The sequence below is a fragment of the Bombyx mori genome, chromosome 8 (assembly GCF_030269925.1).
Source record: "Bombyx mori chromosome 8, ASM3026992v2".
Lineage (NCBI taxonomy): Eukaryota > Metazoa > Arthropoda > Insecta > Lepidoptera > Bombycidae > Bombyx > Bombyx mori.
In genome coordinates, this window is record NC_085114.1 from 9,887,309 (window position 1) to 9,909,085 (window position 21,777).

General features: G+C 39.8%; 3 protein-coding genes and 1 long non-coding RNA gene across 4 annotated transcripts in view; 2 read left to right on the forward strand and 2 right to left on the reverse strand.

The window, feature by feature from the left end:
• LOC101746495 (kazrin) overlaps window positions 1-21,777 on the reverse strand; it is a 137,055-nt gene that overhangs the window by 94,960 nt on the left and 20,318 nt on the right. The gene's annotated exons all lie outside the window — the stretch shown is intronic.
• On the forward strand, window positions 1,171-3,483 carry LOC119628829 (uncharacterized). The gene has a single exon (XM_038012582.1). The coding sequence runs from the start codon at window positions 1,171-1,173 to the stop codon at window positions 3,481-3,483; it is 2,313 nt and encodes a 770-aa protein (XP_037868510.1).
• On the forward strand, window positions 3,917-6,827 carry LOC134198716 (uncharacterized). Its single transcript, XR_009973683.1, has 2 exons — window positions 3,917-4,311; window positions 6,615-6,827. It is a non-coding gene; the product is annotated as an uncharacterized LOC134198716 (long non-coding RNA).
• Window positions 4,897-6,487, reverse strand: LOC101746639 (uncharacterized). The gene is made up of 2 exons (XM_012695457.4): window positions 5,448-6,487; window positions 4,897-5,373 (listed from the first exon to the last, which is right to left on the reverse strand). The coding sequence occupies exons 1-2, from the start codon at window positions 6,225-6,227 to the stop codon at window positions 4,918-4,920; spliced, it is 1,236 nt and encodes a 411-aa protein (XP_012550911.1). The 5' UTR covers window positions 6,228-6,487; the 3' UTR covers window positions 4,897-4,917.

A 21,777-nucleotide genomic window follows, 5' to 3' on the forward strand; every position in this document is an offset into this window, starting at 1 on the left:
ATCGCGTCCAGTAAAACTAAATCAGTGGAGTTTGTTAATCACGGTGTGTGTATCGAACCTTCTGATGAGGAGAAATTAGACTCTTTTATTAGGGAACAATACAAAATTGATTCATTAGGTATTTCTAAAAAAGAAACTCTACATTCTAAGTCAGATAAACGTGCAGTCGAGATTTTAGAAAAAACTGCTAGACGTCTCCCCACTTCTGGTCGATTTGAGGTGGGTTTGCCGTGGCGTGACGATATACAACGCATTCCCGACAGCTACCCTCAAGCCATGTCACGATTTTTAAGTCTAGAAAGGCGCATGGCTAAAGATGCTGACTTTGCAAAAGCATATGACGTGTTCATTTCAAACATGATCGCTAAAGGCTATGCAGAAGAATGTGCTCCCGAGTCATACTACGCCAACCACATTAAAGATAAACAATCTTCTTTTATGAGGCTCTATTTACCCCATTTTGGCGTGTATCACCCTCAGAAACGTAAGCTTCGTGTAGTTCACGACGCCGCAGCCACGAATGCGGGCGTCAGCCTAAACTCTTTGTTGCTACCTGGTCCAGACCTGCTTCAGTCCTTGTTAGGTATTTTACTTCGGTTTCGCGAGGGCCGTATTGCTCTCACTGCTGATATCCGGGAAATGTTCCCTCAAGTAAGGATCAGAGAGCAAGATAGGGACGCCCTCCGGTTTCTCTGGAGGTCAAGCAGAGACCAACCTATAAAGGAGTTTAGGATGACAGCCATCATTTTCGGTGCGTGCTGCAGTCCATTTATAGCGCAATTTATTAAAAATAAAAACGCTCGTGAGCACGAAAGTTTATTTCCTAAAGCAGCTCATGCTATTTTGTACAATCATTATATGGACGATTATATTGACTCTCGATGACATTCAAGAGGCAGCACAACTGGCGGCAGATATTGTTGCCGTTCACAATGATGCCTACTTCGAGATGCGGGGCTGGATTTCCAACGATCCATCAGCGCTAAAATTTATTCCTGCTGATCTTAGGGCCACTCAACCGTCGTTGGAAATCAACCTTGGCAGCTGCTCTGCAAACAATATTAGAGCGTTGGGAGTATTGTGGAATCCCATAACAGATAATTTAGGGTTCCGCTCAGGCTTAGGTGAAACATTTCCAAACCCTCTCACAAAACGCAAAGTTGTCACCTCATGCGTGTGTACGACCCGTTAGGCTTATTAGCTCCAATAGTTGTTAAGGGTCGAATTTTATTTCAACAAACGTGGAGGTCTAATGTCGACTGGGACACCGAGTTCCAACCCACGGAAGCATTAAGATGGTCTGATTGGTTTCAGGAGTTGTCAAAAGTAACTTCTTTGGAAATTCCGCGTTGGTATTCTAACTCTAAAAACTCTGAACCAACTCAGAGGGAGTTACACGTTTTTGCTGATGCAAGTGAGCTCGCGTACGCATGTGTCGCTTATTGGCGCCTTTTATACTCAGACGGCAGCATCGAGCTTTCTCTCATCTCTAGTAAGGCAAGAGTTACACCCTTGAAACCTATCTCTATCCCACGTTTAGAGCTCCAGGCCGCTTTAATAGCTTCTCGTCTCGCGGTCACCATTAAGGACAGTCATAGAAAACAACCGGCACATACTTTCTTTTGGACCGATTCTATGACAGTCCTTCAGTGGTTACGTAATGACGCGCGCTCTTTTAAGCCTTTTGTTGCCCATCGTTTAGGCGAAATTATTGAAAACTCTTGCGTCAGAGACTGGCGATGGGTACCAACGGAATTGAATGTTGCCGACGACGCTACCAGAATGCGATCAATTAACCTCGACATGTCCCACAGATGGTTTCGCGGTCCATCTTTTCTTTTTAAATCCGTTGAGGACTGGCCTACAGAGCCAAGGTTTGCCTCACCAAACACCGATGAACTTAAGACCAATAGTTATGAGTTGGTCGGACTAACTTCCTTTGTCGAAGAGTTACCGACTCCGGTCACAGCCATTTTTGCTAATTTTAGTAATTGGCAGCGCTTATTACGTGCCACAGCCCGGGTACTTCAAGCTGCGGCAAAGTTTGGTGTAATTTTGGCTTCCATTAGAAATTCTAAATTGAAAGGCGAAATAGTTTGTGCCCGCCATCCTTCAACGTCCATTACTCTACCACCTCTTAGTGCGGATTTAATAAAGGCCGCTGAAAGGCAAATTATGCAACGAACACAGGTCGAGAGCTTTTCTATAGAATTTCTTCATATCCTGAACTCGAAGCCTATTCCTCCGAACAGTCGTCTCAGAAAACTGTCACCGGCTTTGGGAGAGGACAAATTACTGCGGTTAGCCGGAAGAATTAAAGCCGCAGAAGGCATTGACCCTGACACACGCTTCCCCATCCTTCTTGACGGTCGTCACCCAATTGTACGTTTATTGGTACAATTTTATCATCGAAAAGCGGGTCACGCAAATTATGAACTAGTCGTGAACGAATTAAGACAAAAATTCTGGTTGTTAAGGCTGAGGAACACAGTGAGAACAGTAGCAAAAGAGTGTCCACTCTGCAGAATTAGAAAGTCCTTGCCGGTGAACCCGAAAACAGGAGATCTGTCACCTGAAAGATTAGCTCACCATCGACGGCCCTTTACTTTTACGGGTCTGGACTACTTCGGCCCCGTAAGCGTGACTATCGGGCGCAGGCATGAAAAACGTTATGTGGCCCTTTTCACCTGTTTAACTGTCAGAGCCCTTCACCTAGAAATGGTACATAGTCTATCGACTGACTCTGCTATCATGGCTATTAGAAGATTCATTGCAAGACGGGGCTGTCCAAACATTATTTTCTCGGACAACGGAACCTGCTTTGTTGGTGCCAATCGCATTCTCAGAGGTTTCTACGGAGAAAATGTCGAAGATTTCACAAGCACTCAAGGAATACTCTGGAAGTTCATCCCACCTGCGGCACCTAATTTCGGAGGATGTTGGGAGCGCTTGGTGCGATCAGTAAAGGTAGCTCTGAACGCAACATTAACCGAACGAGCTCCAAAAGAAGAAACCTTGAGCGTCTTACTAGCCGAGGCAGAAGCCATTGTCAATTCACGTCCATTAACTCATGTATCTACAGATCCTGACGACCCGACAACACTCACACCATTTCATTTCTTAATCGGTTCTTCGTCCGTGCAGACCTTACCTACTGCCTTGAACGATCACGATTTGGTCAGCCGTTCCGAATGGAGGAAAGCATTGAGGCTAGCGGATCATTTTTGGTCGCGTTGGATGCGCGAGGTTCTCCCGACCCTACAACCACGTGAGCAGTCAAGAGGCAACCGCAGTTCAACAGCTTTTCAAGAGGGTGACGTAGTAATTATTGCTGACTTTAACTTGCCCCGCGGAATATGGCCACGAGGACGTGTTGCGAAAGTGTACCCTGGGAAAGATGGCGTGATAAGGGTAGTGGACGTTGCAACAGCAGGGGGAATGCTACGCCGACCCGTACGAAAGCTGGTTAGGCTCTCCACCTAAGGCCTTGACTGACCTTGGTTTGCATAACCAGTTTGTGCTTTTCTGCACGAGGGGGAGGATGTTGTGAACCTCTTTGCTATTTTGATAACTAATGTAGTTTTTATATACTTCACTTTTGACGTTTGTCTTCATATTACCCATTTCTTTCTGTTTTCTTAATTTTCTGTTTTTATTAAAAAATAATCATTCTCAACTTGTTTCATCGTTTATCATTTTACAGAGATTTGTTAGTTTGCTCATTTCAGGCCCCGTGTGCCCTTATGGTAAAGACGGTATTGCAAGTAACCGTTTACTATTAAATTTCTATATTCAAGGATAGTGTTCGTGAAAAGCTCGTGGAATATTTTTTTTTACTGATTAATCATGATTGTTTCGTTTCATATGATTAAATTCCTTTGGACACCATAATTTTGTTGTAGTTATTTCCTGTCCTAAAATTTTATATTACTTGAGACGAGCTGAATAGTGTGTGTGAATATGTGAAATATGTGTATGAAATTCACATATTTTGACCGCCATTTATGATAAGTTCAGCGTTAAACAAATAATATGAATAATTCATAATGTTTTAGAAGAAAAACTCAAAAGATTTTATTGAATAGATACAAACCAGAAATGGCTGTCTAGAAGGGAAATTTATGCATAGAAAAAATCAACGATCATTTAAAATCTGAAGAAATTGCCTTTCATACAGATATCTGCCACAAAGTCGTTATTTTCATTCAAGCAAAGATTTAATTCGTTTTATCTTGGTTTCAGAGAAAAATCTCTCTCACGGACAATTAACTACAGTTATAAGATTGTTTGAATTACATTATGAAAAATAAGGTATATGATTTGTTTTGAATTCTTTTAAGGTCGTGGTTATTAGTATTAACAGTAAGCAAGCAATACTTCGTTTTCAAGGTCAATGAAATATTTAGTGTGGCAAATTTTTTCCGGAAAAACAAATAAAAGTAGGTCTATATGCATTACTTAGATATCGCATAATCTGTGCATTTAGTTTTACTAGCGGTCTCCCGGTGGTCATAATTCGACCTTATTTATTAATTTAAATTATAAATTTGAACTTCAATATAGTTCTATCGTCAATTTCAATTTGACCATAGACTTTAACAATAAACAATAGAGTATATATGCCTATGTGTGTCAAATGCATGGTAGTGTGCGTAATTTTATATTTATTGATTTCATGTATTTTTATGCATAATTAAAAAAAGTTGTATTCTGCACTCTTCCTCTATATTCTCTATAAGTGGGGGAAATTTCATACTCCTCAGTCCACGCAATTTTCGTAAAAAGGGGTATAAAGCATTTGCTTCACGTATTAATATATAGCATATAAGCAATAGTAAACCAATTTAATAAAATGCATCTCTATAGAAAAGGTTTATTTGAAGTAAAACACAAATATATTTATGTACGGAATAATTTTTATTCACTTAATACACTACGGAGAGAATATTTTCTCTCGAAAAAGTGCTTGACTACATCATTTACTCTTTTCACGTATCCCGTCATATACGGACAATCTTTACCACAGTTCAGTTCTCTTGGTGGATGATCAGTAGCTTCGGTCAGTTGTAAGGCTTTTTCCGTCGGAGATGTTATTATCAACATTGATATTAATGCTTCTATCAACCCAAAAACAGAATACCTTTGTAAATGTTCCGTGAAAATAGATTTAGGATAAACATCATTAATGTCCAGATTGCATTGGCGAAGCACAGCTGTTAAAGTGCCGTAATATATATCTAAAACTCGATCATAATGTTTGAAGAGTATTTCTCCGCTAGTTGACATATAAAGGAAGTACGATAAGTCAGTAGCTGGCGACGCATATCTGCCCAATTGATAATCTACTAAAATCACTTCTATCGGTCTCCGTCCCTAAAATAGGACACAATTTTAAGTTTAATAGGATACAAATTTAGCACAGTTTTGTTAATGAAATACGTACTTACTGTATATTTGAAAATTGCATTGTTTGTCCAACAGTCTCCGTGGCAAAATGCGCCATAATTTTCAACAGGTAACGTACATTCGTGTAAAATAGAAAAAATATCGGAACTTAATGCTTTCAACTCTTCCTTTGCAACTAAATCAGATACAACATTAACCGAAGTATCATAGTAGAATTTCATGTGATTAGGGACGCGGCTTACGTCAGAATACTGTACGTCTTTGCTACACAAGTTCCTTATCTTCAGAAATTCTGTTGGATCTGTTCTGGCCCAGACGAAAGATAATGCGTGCATTTTCGCTAAGTTTTTCACAACCAAGGAGACGTGATCTAAATCTATTTCAGAAAATCTATTATGAAATTTATAACGTTGCCCATCTAAATCTCGTACGACTATAGATTCTTTATCATATTCAGCGCTGGCGTAAATACAATTCAGTATTTTAAGTTTCAATCCTTCTATGACATTAAAATTTCGTTGAATCTCCAAATATTTAGGTCCGATATATTGATAAAATATATATTCACGTTTATACGATTCCCTGAAGTGATCACGATAGTCGTTAATTGGACGCCATTTTACTATCAGTTTTTGTTTAACTTTTTGTCCATCGACGTAGCCACTTAACTCCACTTTGTTTGTACCACTAGAAAAACTGTCTATTTCATCCGATCCGTAATTTACGACATAATCAATCTCTTTTAAGTTTAATAAATCTGCTAATTTATAAATCACTTCGATGAAGTCTTGATGTAACTTTGATTTTTTTCGTGTTGGCATATTTCGTGTCTAAACACTACTTCGTGTGAACGAAAACTAATAAAATATTATATCTCTTTCAAATCTCTATACGCTACGATTGCTGTGATGATTGACTTTATCTTTTGTGGCGCGCACCATTCATCGTAAATGTCTTGATAAGAGTGGCAACCGCTACACAAAACAATTCAGATTTCGATTTCAACTCTCAAGGTACCTAGTGAGATTCGTATTACGGTGTCTATCTCTCCGGTATTTATTTAATATCAGGTGGGTCCTGTCTAACAAAGTCCAACAAAAACTATTATAGGTACTGTTTAAATTTACTACTACAATTAAACTTTACGTCCATATCGAATCTTCATGATTGAAACTTTTCAGATTGTCATTGGTTTTTATGTATTTTAGGTACCTATGCGACCATTTTAGGATAAATTTTAGAAATGCCTAGTGTGTGTTTATGTGACTTTTGGCAACGATACAAACTGTTACACGCTAATGGTACTACATATCACAGAAGAGTCGTTGTAATAACAATAACAACTGGAAGAAGTTTCATGATGATCCGATGAAGGGCTTAGGAATGGATCAATCTACAATAAATAATAATTTTTGTTCAAATACATGAGATTTATTTAACAAAATAGTCTAGATCTAAAGACTCAAAGAAAAGGTAAAACAACTGCAAAACAAGCAAATCGGACCTTTAACCTCAGATGTTGAGATATAATTTTACAAATCAAATATGCGCCTAGCAGAAAACTAAATTCTATAAGCCTGAAAACGGTTACGCAAGCTCACGTAAACTCATAGCATTATCAGTGCGGAACAAGCAATGTCTGCGCGTAGTGGTATGAGATAACTAGTCCGAACGGACAATACCTTTTGTCATGTCACTCAATGGTATCCCAACGTCCTGTAGACGTATGTGAGCGTCGCGCAACTGGTTTTATGCATTCAATAATGCTTTGTTCGCTTTTGTCAGGCTCCTGGCGACTATTGTGTCTTGGGTATGCAACGTTCCCAACGCACTTTTACGGCTTTAACATCCTGATTGAATTGACAATGATTTTGAAGTGTCACTAAAATCCAATTCACTTCCTCATGTCACAGTATTCACGAAGATCTCATTCTCTGCTAAGGGTGTCACGTTTTCAATAAAAAAAAATCAGTATATTTGAGCTTATTTTGCATTTAGGCCAAATTATGTCGTCCAGTTATTATCGTCTTTAAGTAGATGCCGCAAGATTTCCGCCTAGTCATGCGTTATATTGAATCACAGTTCTCTCTTCTCAGACACATAAAAAAATAAGATTATATATGTATCTGTTTTTAAGGATTAATTTCGCTTTTATTGTTGTTATAGTTTTAATATTAACTTCTATCTAATACGAAAAAAGTATGTATGTTGTTGATAGTGACAGGGTCATTGAAATTAACGATTTTATTAAATCATAAAACTAAAGAGTAAAATTAAAAATTTTACGTACGTTTCGGGGAATAAAGTTCGTAGGGAAACAAGTCTAGACGAACAGGAAATCAGTTTTCCGTAGACTAGACTGTGGCGGTATATTGTAGCTTCGTAACTCTCTTTTACTATTAGTAATAGCATATAGTATAGAGTAATCGGTTGAGAACAAATAACACTCCGTCATTTGACCCCAAATCCGGTTCTATTTTTATTTATTTATTTATTACTAGCTGACCCGGCAGACTTCGTAGTACCTCAATCGATAAAATATAAAAGACCTAAACTTTATTTAATTCCGGGAATTTTCATATTTATCAGCCTTTTAAACCTTCGCTGGACTTCGACAAATAATTCAAGACCAAAATTAGCCATTCGGTCCAGCCGTTCTCGAGTTTTAGCGAGACTAACGAACAGCAATTCATTTTTATATATATAGATTTATTATCAATAACAGCTTGTAAAAATTTGGCTTGTAACGCCATGCGCGCACAACTAATCAAACAAAATATGCTAAATACATAACTTTCCTTACAACTATAGGACAAGACACCATAATAACGAAAACCAGTCTAACTTTTAATCTAAGGAAGTAACAATAAATCAAAATCGCAAATGTAATCACATTAAACATGAAACAATTACACTACCTAATCTACTTTTAACACGGAGGAGGCCCTTGATCATTCTTATAAACATCGCTAATATATACCTAAGTAATATGTAAAAATATCCAATTCAGTTGACGACTGTGCCAGTTTGTTATATGTGCGAGACATTCGGGTAATTGGATTATAATAAGATATGCTATTTTTGTAACTTAATAATGCAAAGATATTGTTCTGGTTGACCTTGCGAGTATTAAATTTAGTGTTCAATGAAATGTGTAATAGCAATTCAGGCGAATCTTTCAGAGAGTGAATTTTTTATATAAAATGAATTTGATATGAATGAATGAATTTGATATGATTTGATTTTTTATATAAAGTGAATTTTTTATTTCTTTTTATATAAAAATGAACTGCTGTTCGTTAGTCTCGCTAAAACTCGAGAACGGCTGTACCGATTTAGCTAATGTTGGTCTTGAATTATTTCATTTGAAGCAGTAATGCGTTTCGGTTTGAAGGGTGGAGCAGCCGTTGTAACTATACTGAGGCCTTAGAACTTATATCTCAAGGTGGGTGGCGCATTTACGTTGTAGATATCTATGGACTCCGGTAACCATTAGCAATAAAAAAATTATTGAAAACTTACAAAAGCATCAATTGCTCCTACATGCCTGCATGAATAGTTACGAAATAATCGGCAAATATTTAAATAACTCGTTTTAGTTTTGCTACTGACCTAGATCGATTTAGATAAATATACTTGGCGTAATGTTGCACTTTTACGTACACATGTCTGTGTACTACGTTAGGGGTGCATTAGGCCAGTACAGAACAGGGGTGTATATCGATTGGCAACCCCTCACCCTGCCCCTGACTATACAATATTCTCTGTACTTCGGCACCCACCCTTTCATTACATTTGCGAAACAAACTTGTCCGTGCCCACGTATATATTGTTTTAAAATGTTTAACTTTGGAAAGTCAACATTCGCTGAGTAAAATTGTTTTGTTTCACTAAACATTTCGACCAACAATAGTAAATATATCAAAACGAATGAAATATGATAGCTGTAGTCACAAATTAAATTACTAAAGTGACTTAATTACTTTTTCATGACGAGTTATCTTATATTGGATATTCAGAATATTCAATACGCATTTATCGAAGAAAGTAAAATTTGTGATAAATATACAAGGTTGAAAACAATATTAATTTTTATTTTACCTTAGTAAAGAAGGCAACAATATGGTTAAAAATAATTATTATTTAGGTAAAGCTACTTATAAATAGAAAATCTGCATTAGCTCACCGCATTAATTTATTTATTGTTTGGCTCCACATAAGTTACTGTTAGTTTTAACAAATTCATGTCATGTAAGCCCGCAAGCTAAAGCGAAGCGGAAAGAGAGGCCATGAACCTCACGCGATACCGTCGATCTTACCATTAACCGAGTTTATTGTATTACATTGCATGCCAAACAATAAACAGTAGCACAATTGATTGAGTATGATATTTGGAAAGAAAACTTTTTTTTTTGGCATTTTTAAAAAGACTACGGACATTATAGTATACAGTACAGTAAAAAACATACCTACAAGATAATAGATTTATCATTATACAGCAAAAAAATCGTATGATAATTATTAAGCGGATAAAAGCAATATTTTAACAAGGTATCTATATTATCAATAATCAATGGTAGTAATAATTTATATCTGTAAATGGTATGCTATTCGTTATAGTACAAACATAGATGAGGAATATTTTTTGTACATACTTCAACTATTTACAAACAATATCACTATTTATTTATATGTCAGGTTGTTACTAACCATGCATGTAGTTTCAATATGAATAAATACTATTGCTGAAATTGCTCAAAATATGTATTGTTATTATTGGTATCGATGTACTTTTGTAACTGACCGTACACCAAAATAACATAAATTAAGACAAAAACATTTAAATATATTTTTAAACATGCAATCAATCTTATCTTTTTCGAAAGCAATACCAACCAGTCTTCAGTATCAAAATCGGTTCCCACACATCGGTCTAAGCTGTGCGTTGATTGAGAAGAAAATTATTCTGTTTACAAGTTATATTCCTTTTGTTGTCATCTACTCCGCATCACAGGACTGAATTGATTAGGTTATTGACATTTGTACTAATATATTTTATTATAATCACAACGTGGTTATTGATTTATGGTGATATTTCTTCGCAAGTAATCATTGCATTCGATTCTGCTTATCAGCTTTCGATTTTTAGTGTAACATCCCTAGCGTTTAAAAAGAAAAAGTGTTAACTGACGCAACATTGTAACAACGTTCAGCTCTTTAGGTTAGAAATTGTTTGTTATGTTTGAAATGGTTTATTAGTGAAAGCAAATCGTAAAATTACTCGTATCCGTCACTATTACAATAAATATGTAATCGTAATTGGAAAAAGTGTGCAGTTCTAACAAAACGAAAAAATATATTATTATTTTGCCCGCCGCTACAAGCTTACGTTGTTGAATTTTGATTAATTGTCAATTGTTATCTATATATTAATACGTGAAGCAAAAACTTTGTATCCCTTTTTACGAAAATTGCGCGGACGGAGGAGTATGAAATTTTTCACACTTATACACAATATAGAGAAGAAGTGCACAATGCTAATATTTTTTTTAAAATAATGCATAAAAGATACATTAAATCAATAAAGAAAACATTACACACACTACATACCATGTATTTGACGCACACACGCATGCATACTATTTATTGTCAAACTTTTGTTCTTGATATCTGTTGTCAAATTGAGATTAAATATTGTTTGTCTTTGTTAATATTTTTTATAGTGTAGTCTTGGCGAAATTTGTGATTAAAGAAGTATAAAATACAATCATAATAGTGTACAAACTTACAATTTCAATTAATTATAGTCGAATTTCGACTACTGCGGGACCACTAGTATTTATAAAATGACCTATGAGTAATACTAAAAACTCACACGTCGCATTGATAAAACAACAAACCACGCGTTCCTTAGTTTGAAATGAATTCAAACATACGAAAGTAACTCGTGCAAATGTTAATTTAGTAGCTCGTCGTCTTGACACAATACAAATAGCTGCGTGTTACGAACATCAACATTACCACCGGAAGATAAACAGGCGACACAAACAGTTAAATCACGCACGTTAATCAGTGCGAAAAGCTGCGCTCTGTACTAAATCAACGGGCAGCCAGACATCAGCTGACAATGGGCCGACCATACCCTGTACCGTAATGAATCAAACGACAACAATATTCCACGCGACGAAGAGACTTTCCACTGGCGAGTCGACAAAAAAAATTAATAAGATTTATTTTTTACTTTTGTCCTTAAAATAAATTGTTTATATCAGCTCACGCCTGTTCTGTTGTTAAGTGGCTACCAGAGCTTATAGATAAGATAACGTGAATCTCCAACCTTGAGATATATGGTTAATTTTAAATATTATAGTAAAACGCCTATTACATTCGTTAAACGATAGCACAAGAGCGATTTGCAGTAACAGTCAGGATGATAGTAACCATGCCCTATTTAGGTTAAATAGTGTATTATATTAAATTTACTTACTAATAAAAACGTATATTTATGGCCCACGTCGTAAACGATCTCCAAATGAGGTTAAGTAATAACGCGTGCTGATGAATTTTTTTTTGTATAAATAAGTAGTAATGAAAACAGCTGATTAAGGAACCCTAAAGATTTCTCTTCTAGAGTAAGTTTTGTTCAGAAAAGATACAGGGTTTCAGCGTTTTAATTTCATAGCAAGTTTTGTATCATGAATAATGACGTCAATGTTCACGTCATTGATACAAACTGTAGTTCACGTTTTGTGTCTTTCACGTGTTTGTTTTGTGGTATATAAACAGAGCATTGACTATCGATCCCAAAAACTGTAAATCTTAAACCTAACTCTGAACCACATTAGCCTAAATAAATTATATTTTTATCAAATGTTGCTTTTAATTCTAATCTTCAACAAATCTGTTTGTTGGCTTTAGAAAATTTCAGTCATCTTTTTGATCTAAAATTAATCGAATAATAAAAGAATGAATTCCCCGGAGCCAAAAATCTCTATCTACACCTTCAATACGTGACATGTTTTTAAAAAAAATATTTTTAATTCACAACACATTCGTTCTTACTATTAAAGTTATTTTTGCCTTCTGGTAGATTCATTTTACATCGATCGAAATATCCACTCAATAAAACCTGTCTGATGATGTCCAATACGAGTATATTAATTATATTGTCCGTGATGTAGACTGTCATCAGACTCAATTGGATTGATCGACTGATCATGACATCAGGCTAATGAATTTATATCCAATTCAATTTTAATGCTTTCATTCTTAAAGATTTATAAAAAAATTTTTTTAGCGTTTAAGTGAATATTTTTTTTGGGGGTTTTACTTTATGATTTAATTCTGTTTCAATTCAAATTCTACTGTAAAACGTCACTATTCTAAGAAATGTGATTTAACAAAATGCCATCGACCGTATGCTTCGGTGAACATAGCTGGCACCAGTCGGATTGTGGTTCTCCGACACATGTGGTGTGGTCCTGATAACAATTCAGACACGACTTTTAGCCTTTCTGTCTTTCAATTCTCTTAACTCTCTAACTAAAGGTTGGTTTTGAATACTTTTAGCGTTTATATGTTACTTTACAGTTTTGTTTAATGTTACATTAACATTGAAAATATGTTTTTAATGTTGACAACTTCAAAAAAAATCAAAAATAGTTTTTAAATTACTCGTCAAATCGGGCCCGCTTTGCTAGCCGTTCTTTGATTGAACTTTGATCCGACCGCTACCAAGCTTCCTAAGATAATCCATTAGGCGAAATAATCAGGCTAGCCTGTCTGGTCCAGATGTTTCGAAGTTTATAGATAACATTAAGACATTGAATTTTATAAATATTTACATATATGTACATACATACATGTAACTATACCTGAAACCTTAGAAACTTATATCTCAAGGTGGGTGGCACATTTACGTTGTAGATGTCTATGGTCTCCAGTAACCACTTAACACCAGGTGGACTGTGAGCTCGTCTAGCCCTCTAAGAAATAAAAAAAATATATATTATCATATTTTACTAAAGAAACAAAACAAATAAAGACCAACAGCATTTATTACGGATTTTCTCTTGTTCTGAGATATGCTAACTTCGAAATGTCACAACAAAGACAATTAATAAGCAACGAACCTAATTAATATAATGAAGTTAATGCCGTAACTTGACTCAATCGTCTGTGAAAATGGTTCTTATTTCTTTGAATGTTTACCTATTTCCTACATTTAAAAATGTCCAGTAATTTAATTAACACATTTCTGACTGAATTAGTTAAAAAAAAAAACATGTAACTACCATTTCGACATTAATGTTAAGATGCATATATGAAGATTCAAATACTGATGTGGACTGTAACTTTTTTAGCCCTTTAAATTTTCATATATATTTATTTATATATGTAACACGAATATGTTGGTGTCATAACTTATCTACGGAGTACATTTTTGAGTACAAATGGATATCATGTATATGCTGATCTATTATCATGAACAAGACTATCATGGGCAATAAACATGACATAATGATAATAGTTTTTTTTTTTTTTTATGATTGAAAGTTTACTGGTGGCCCGAAGGCCTTTCCAGTTTCACCAGGACAGGTGGGCGAGCAAAGGCTCAGCCAAGAGGGGTGGGATTTGCTAACAACTGCTCGAGCGCCTCCGAAGGAGACCTAACAACTCAAGAGCAATTGTTTCGCGAATGAATCTACTACCGGATCGGAATCGCGACCCGCTGAGAAGATCCGACGAGAAACTCAGCGGGCTGATGCATGGGTTAGGTTGCACGTCGACCTCTTTGTCGAGTTCGACGAGTACGGTTACCGGGGTCCCTAAGCCTGCCCCTAGTATTAGAGCTGAAGGCATCTAATGCAAAGGTTATTGGATCTGATGGATCCGTAAGGACGTGTCTAGGGCGTCGACGGTGACTGGCTCCTGCATGATCAGGATTCGGGGAGTAGTCAGCGGCGGCAACGATAAGGCGATTATCATGACGCATAGCCTTATCGAAATATCGTTCCGACGCTGACTTCATGTATTTCCGAATTGATTCGAGGCCCAGGTCGTCGTGTAGGTCAACGTTCCTCACGAACCACGGAGCCCCGACAGCTAACCTGCAAAAGCGGGATTGTAGGGATTGGAGGGTGTCTATGTGTGTGCAGGCCGCGTGAGCGAACACCACACTCGCGTAAGTCATGACGGGCCTTATGCAAGTTTTGTAAAGTGTCACCTTGTTCCGAAGGGACATGTTACTCCGCTTACAGATCATGGGGTAGAGTCTACCGAGAATAAACGCGGCACGGTCACGGACTGATTTTATATGCGGGCGGAATGTCATCGATGCATCCAGGGTAACGCCCAGGTACTTGACCTTCCTGGCCCAGGGTATGGGTTGTCTAAAGAGAGTAATCGGGGGTGTGAGATTCCTCCTCCTAATCCGGGAGGAAATCCGTGTGGAGCTTCCCCTCTGAAATAGCACCGCAGTACTTTTCGCTGGGTTGATGTCTATGCGCCATTTTCGGAACCACTGTCCTAGGGCTAGGGCTGCGCTCTGAAGCTTCTTCGCGATTAGGGACTTATTTCTACTAGAATAGTAAACAGTCGTGTCGTCGGCGAATAAAGCTAAATGGGTCGGCGGCGACCGGGGAATATCGTTGACGAATAAGCTAAATAGGAGGGGTGAGAGGACAGAGCCTTGCGGGACTCCAGCTGTGAGAGGTCGTGGGGAGGAGCGGGTTCCCTCGACTCGATATCGAAAAGAGCGGTTCGACAAGAAGTCCCGTATGATGAGCACGAGACTATCCGGCACGCCCATGTTGAATAGTTTGAAAATCAAACCATTGTGCCAGACTTTGTCGAACGCTTTTGCGACGTCGAAGAAGAGAGCTCCCGTGTATAACGGTTTTGGTCGATTAAGCCCCACAAGAATGTGCTCCGTGAAGCGGTGCACCTGTTGAACGCATGAGTGATTTGTACGGAATCCGAATTGTTCATCGATGAGAATGCCCTTGGATGAGACGAAGTCTCTGAGGCGTTTGTAGAGCAGACGCTCATACAGTTTGCCTAGAGACGTAGCTCGTCGGATGATTTTTTGGTTTACCGGGTTTATGTATGCCGATAACGTCCGCTTCTTTCCACACCACGGGAAAGATACAGTTCGCCATAGCGGCATTGAAAATAGATGCCAACATCACGATGAGTTGGACGGGTAGAAGTTTAATAACGCGGTTAGATATACCGTCGGAACCGGGAGCCTTGCGAGGACGTATGTCTTTGATCAAGTCTTTAACTTCTATCGGGGTGACGGGTGGTAACGCATCCGATGGTGGCAAGGAGGCTCTGCGTTCTACCTCACTGTCTACTAATTCTACATGAACAGGGTCCACGGATTGAGTGCTGGGCGTGCACTGGGTTTGCAATGTATCGGCCAGCAGCTCTGCTTTTTCGTCATCATCGAACGCCGCGAGTCGGCCTGAGGGGCCTACGAGGGGGGGCATAGTTACTACCGTATCCGATTTGAGAGTACGAGCTAAGCGGTAGTAAGACCTTTGGGAGGGCGCGAGTCCTTCTAAGAAATCAGACCATCTGGCATCTCGGACTTCGGCGATGCGAGACTTTACGTCGCGTTGTAGGGCACGCATTCGAATACGATTTTCCGCGGTAGGATACCTGTCGTAGGCGCGTATCGAGGCGTTCTTAGCTCTAAGGAGTTCCCTAATATCGTCGGACAATTTGAAGCGGTGAAGGAAGTCCTCCGCTACAACTTGTTTCGATGACCTATCTAATGTCGAGGTGATGTGTGACGTTAAGATGTCTATGGCTTCAGCGGTATCCTGAGGAGACGGGATAGAGTCCGGGTTAAACGGGAGCGATGGTGGATCAGATTCAGCCAGGCTGATGCCCAGCGTGTGCCAATCCACCACAGTCTTCGTGACGGGAACGGAATCGGGAGCGCGACCGAGCTTCATAACGACGGGACGGTGGTCTGAATCTAACTCTGAAACTACTTCGATCGAGTGTAAGCGCAGAGTTACGTTTTTTAATAACGCTATGTCGAGTATATCCGGGCGATGCGCGATATTTAGCGGGTAGTGAGTCGGGGTTAGCGGAGCGACGATATCGAAGGCGAGATCATCGACTAATGCGTCAAGCCGCCTGCCATTCGGGGTTGTGGTGTGTGAGTTCCACCTGATGTGTTTACAATTTAGGTCGCCCGCCAGAATGACAGAGCTCCCCATACCGAGCAGCGCCTCGATATCACTGCTTAGAACGATCTTATCCGGTGGAAGATAAACGGACGCGATAACGATCGGCGCGTGTCCCGTCAGTGAGATTCGGCACACTGATGCTTCGATATTAGCGAGCGCGGGAGGATCGAGCGGGACGCAATGCAGGGCTCTTCTATAGTAAATGACGGTACCACCACCACGGGCAGAGAGCCTGTCGTTCCTGACCATGTTATAGTTCGCGATTTTAGGGTCACGGCGCGCGGGCTTAAGTAGGGTCTCCTGCACTAAAAAGATATCAATTTGATGGTCACGCAAAAAGTCAGAAACCTGATCACGTTGATTTGCGAGACCGTAAGCGTTAAAAAATCCTATCGTTACGGATAGGGGCTTTATTCTACTTATATACGCCATTGATTACCGGCGGAGTGAGGGGAGGACGTACGTATTTAATGACGCGTATACGTCGGCGTATTCCTGCACAACGGCGATAAAGTGTTGTGCACTGGAGGCAGCGCGAATGGCGTCGCCCAAAGCGTTAACGCGCTCAAAGTTGATCGACTGAAAGAAGTCGATCGCTAAAGCGAGATTTTCGGACGCGGTCGGAGGGCAAGTCGCGGGAGAGGGACGAGTCGCGGGGGCGGGACGAATCGCGGAGGAGGGAGTTGTAGCCGTGTTCGTGTACGGCAGCGGTTTTGCCCAGGCCGAGACACTGGGCACCGCCGCCGGAACGAACGCTGGCTTAGCCTGCGACGCAGAGGGTGCCGAGGCTTTGATGTCTGGGCCGGAAGCTCGGAGGCGGTTTTGGCGGGCGACGCGGCGATTTATTTTAGGGGCTCGGGGGCAACCACGGTAATTCGCGGGGTGACCCTGTGTTCGACACAGGACGCAGCTAGGCGGTTCCGTCGCGGTTTTTTGGTCGCGAGCGCAGAGGGCCGTGGCGTGATCGCCCAAACACTTAACACATCGGGGGCGCGCGTGACAGTTACGGGAAGAGTGCCCGTACAATTGACAGTTATGGCACTGGCTAGGAGTGCCTTTTTTATGGGGGGCTTCGATGGCGATACCAGAGAGCCTACAGACGGTCTGTGTGTTGAAGATTTTCTTACCCTCGGGGGTAGACTGGAGGGTGACTAGAACCATATTATATGGCTCCCTACCGCGACCGGTGTGCATACGGTGCACAGAATTCACTAGAAAGCCCTGTTCTGACAGATCGGCCTTGACGAGCTCTACATCTAACTCTTTAGGGATTCCGCGTATTACAACGCGGAGTTCGCGCTCCTCCTGGAGCGTATAAGTATGGAAACTTATACGTTCCTTACGGAGGTAAGAAGAGAGGGCCCTATGGTCGTCGGGTGTTTGAACCTTAATTTGAATGCCGTTCGCGAGGTTACGGGCATTCGTGAAATTTATATTTTTGGCCTTAAGGGCCAGGCAAACTCGATCCCAAGCTGCCTTCTCCTGAAGGATAACCGGGGGAGGGGTCTGGGTTTTATTTTGTGCCACTGGACGCGGTGACGGAGTGGCACGGGCTGCAGGCGCAACGGGAGTCTGAGGGCGGGGGCGCGACGCGTTCACGGCTTTGCTAATTTTAGCGGCCGCGGGAGCTCGAGACTCCGCGGCACGCTTCTTACCCTTCTGTACCAGGGTGAATCCATCCGTCGATGAGGCGGGGGCGAGGTCGACCTCCATGTCCGAGTCAGAGTCGGAGCACGAGGAGGCGGGTGCAGGCGACCTACGAGCAAGTGTAGGTGTTTTAGAGGGCGCGACGGAGGCCGCGGATGATCGCTCAGCTGAAACGATGGTCACGGCGGACGACGCAGCAGCTTTTCTCGCCAGTATAGGCGACACGGGAGCGGCAGGCACGACAGAGGCTGCGGTGCTCAATGCAGAAGCTCTGCACGCAGGTACAGGCGACGCAGGAGCAGCGAGCGCGGCGGAGTCCTCGAGAGGGCTCGCAGTGTGATTGGCCTTGAAGGCCAGAAACTCTGAGGCGAGCTGTGGGTGGCGAAGTCGGAGGAATTCCGCGAATACAGCGTCCATGATCGCTGAGTACCCAGGTGGGGCGGCCCCGGGTCTTGAAAACACTCGCCTTGCGGCGAGGCCCCAACTTCTCGGACCTGAGCGGTTCCTTTGAACTCAGGTGGCAATGCGGCGCGATTACTACAGGACAAAGAAAAAGCACAACAAAACAGAAATTACAAAAAGAAACAAAACAAATAAATACTTGCAGGAAAACACTTTGTCGGCAAATGTTCCACGAACACAAAAATAACTAAAACAAAACAAATAAAAGCTTCCAGGAAACACACTTGGTCGGCAGATGTATCACGAACACAGGCCGCGCGAACAATGGCCGGGCTAACAAAAGCCGGGCGAACAAAGACCGGGCGATCGAGTGGACGATGAGCACGTCCGCACGTGACGGGTGCCTCTATCGGAATGAATGATAATAGTACAGTATGCGTGCGACAAATTTTGGTTGTTACCACGTAAGTAGCGTTGTGGAGGTTAGAAAAGGGTAAACTGAAAAAATATTTAAAACCGGCTCACGAGAGAAAAGCTTCGACAAACTTTACGAAGATTATCTAGCCAGCTTCAGAGTCTGGTACAGAGAGAGATCCTTCTCGACACGACGCGTATTGTGAAGAGGTTTCTCACTCTGGAATTGGTCCTAACCACTAATGACTTCCGTGGCAGACACGGACACCAGCGGTATTTTTTTAATTTCAATTTTCAAAAACGTTGTATAGTTATTTCATTTATATAGTTATTTTAGAATTAATAAGATTATTAACATAATGTATATCGTAAATAATAATGATTATAAAACATGAGTATTTTTTATTTAGGCAAAAACATTTTAAGGCGAACTATACAGTTTCCAAAATAATTTTCTATTACGGAGCCAGCACGCGAACGCGCATACATTTCGTTGATTTAAGAGCTCTAAGTAAATAATGTACCTACGTGTGACACGTAAATTCGCGAGGCACATCTGCTTCAGTATAAAAAAAGTCCACTGTGCACTACGAGACGTGGAACGCGACGAAATGTATTATGGGACCTTTTCCACGTCGATAAGTAAATGTTACCCTTGTCCCTACGAGTTATGAACCCTCAACCGGAGGGGTGCACAGCGTGTTTTTCCCCGGGCACGATGCGAGTTTTTGGACGGATTACCTACGCGAATGAACTACCACAGAGCTAGTTATTTAAAATTTTTTTTTTTTATAATTGGAAAAACTTAAAAATATAATAAAAAAAAAGATATACTAGACCGGCTTTAAAGATACTGCTTCCAAACACTATAATATTTTGTTACAATTTCAAGTATTTAAATCGGGTTCACGAATTTTTATAGATCCTGTTAATAATAACGTTGCTTAAAAACCTCTGCATAAGCAATTCTTGTAAGTCGTGTTGTATATCTTACACTTTGCATGTTATGTTGAACATAACAATAAACTGATGATGATAGCCTTCAGGCTTTCAAGCCATAGAGTTCGAATTGAATAGTCGTGAGCCTATTTTTTATTATGTTAATTATATCATGAAATGAAAAGAGCTGACATTTATAAATTTGCGTAATGGTGCTTTGTAGTTGTACAGATAAGTACCGCCATTCTGTCTATTTCTGCGGCAAAGAAGGATTCCAATTTCAAGAGTGGGATAGCTATTGAAGCATATAATTTAGTCTTGAGCCTCGTGTCTTACAAGCGTCAATAACACCAAATGCCAAAACTGTCCAATGTTATAAAAATATATTTTGATGTATTTTGCACAGCGCCTAATTTAGCACAGTTATAAAGCAATTTGTGCAGAGGTTCGAGGGAAGAGACGATTTGTCATATATACGAGTATGATCGTTTTGTTTATCGGGTCAACGAAGTATGCACTGACCAAGACGACTTAACAAACTAATATTGTTGCCGCTTGGCGTAGAGTAATTTTTCTCTTTCAGCTTCGAGAACATCTTCTATGTTGCTTTTGGTATTTTATTATTGTACATTCATTGTAATAAAATACATTCTAAATGAAGATTTATTATAAGTACAACAGAACATTAGTTAAAACTGAGATATTCCATCTTCATTATGAATATTTTCTCCGTTTTCAAATGAGCATAGAGCACAATAATTTAATGATGTTATTTTCCTTGATGAGGCACTAGCTCATCTATGTATCTACGAAACTAAAAAACAAGCTATCGTATTGTTTATATACGTAGCGTAATTATGATCTTAAGGAAATAAAAAAAACGGTAATTCAAGCCCGCGTAAGCTAACTTATGATGTGCTTCTGAACAATTTAAGGTTTAAACAGAAAATCAGGTTTTTTTTTATTGCTTAGATGAGTGGATGAGCTCACAGCCCACCTGGTGTTAAGTGGTTACTGGATCCCATAGACATCTACAACGTAAATGCGCCACCCACCTTGAGATATAAGCTCTAATGTCTCAAGTGTTCAAACCGAAACGCATTACTGTTTCACGGCAGAAATAGACGGAGTGGTTGTACCTACCCGTGCGGACTCATAAGAGGCCCTACCACCAGTAAGCGTATGCGTTTACCAGGTATACGTTTGAAATTGATATTTGTATTGTTTTAATATATCCTTCAGCGAAATACTATTAAAATGTGAAATTTTCACGACAGATCTAAATATATTATGTTCTGTAGGTATTCAAAGAGCCCTCGGGTGTCGTCCGGAAATATTGATTGTACCTGTTGTGCGCTCAAATCGAGAGTGAGCTAACCCCTGCTACGGTTGCAATAATGAAAATTGGAAATTATTACTTAATTACAAATCGACCTTTTTCGCTGAGATCAAATTGTAAAGTATGATTAAAACGTGAATACATTTTATGACATGGACAGTAGGCATCGGTTTCACTATGACCCTAACATTTCTGGTGACTCGTTACCATTAGATCGGCCATGTACTCATCTGCCAATAGAACTGAAAAAATAAGTGATGAAATCCTAATTAAAGATTGTAAATGAGATTTTAACAAAACACTCTCTTCAAACTAAGCAGTTTATCCGAAATTACAAGTTTTAACAATATCTTTAACCCGAGAAATATTTCTAACAAATTTATAAGTCTTTAATTTCAGAATGATACCAGAGACAAACCGTGCCTT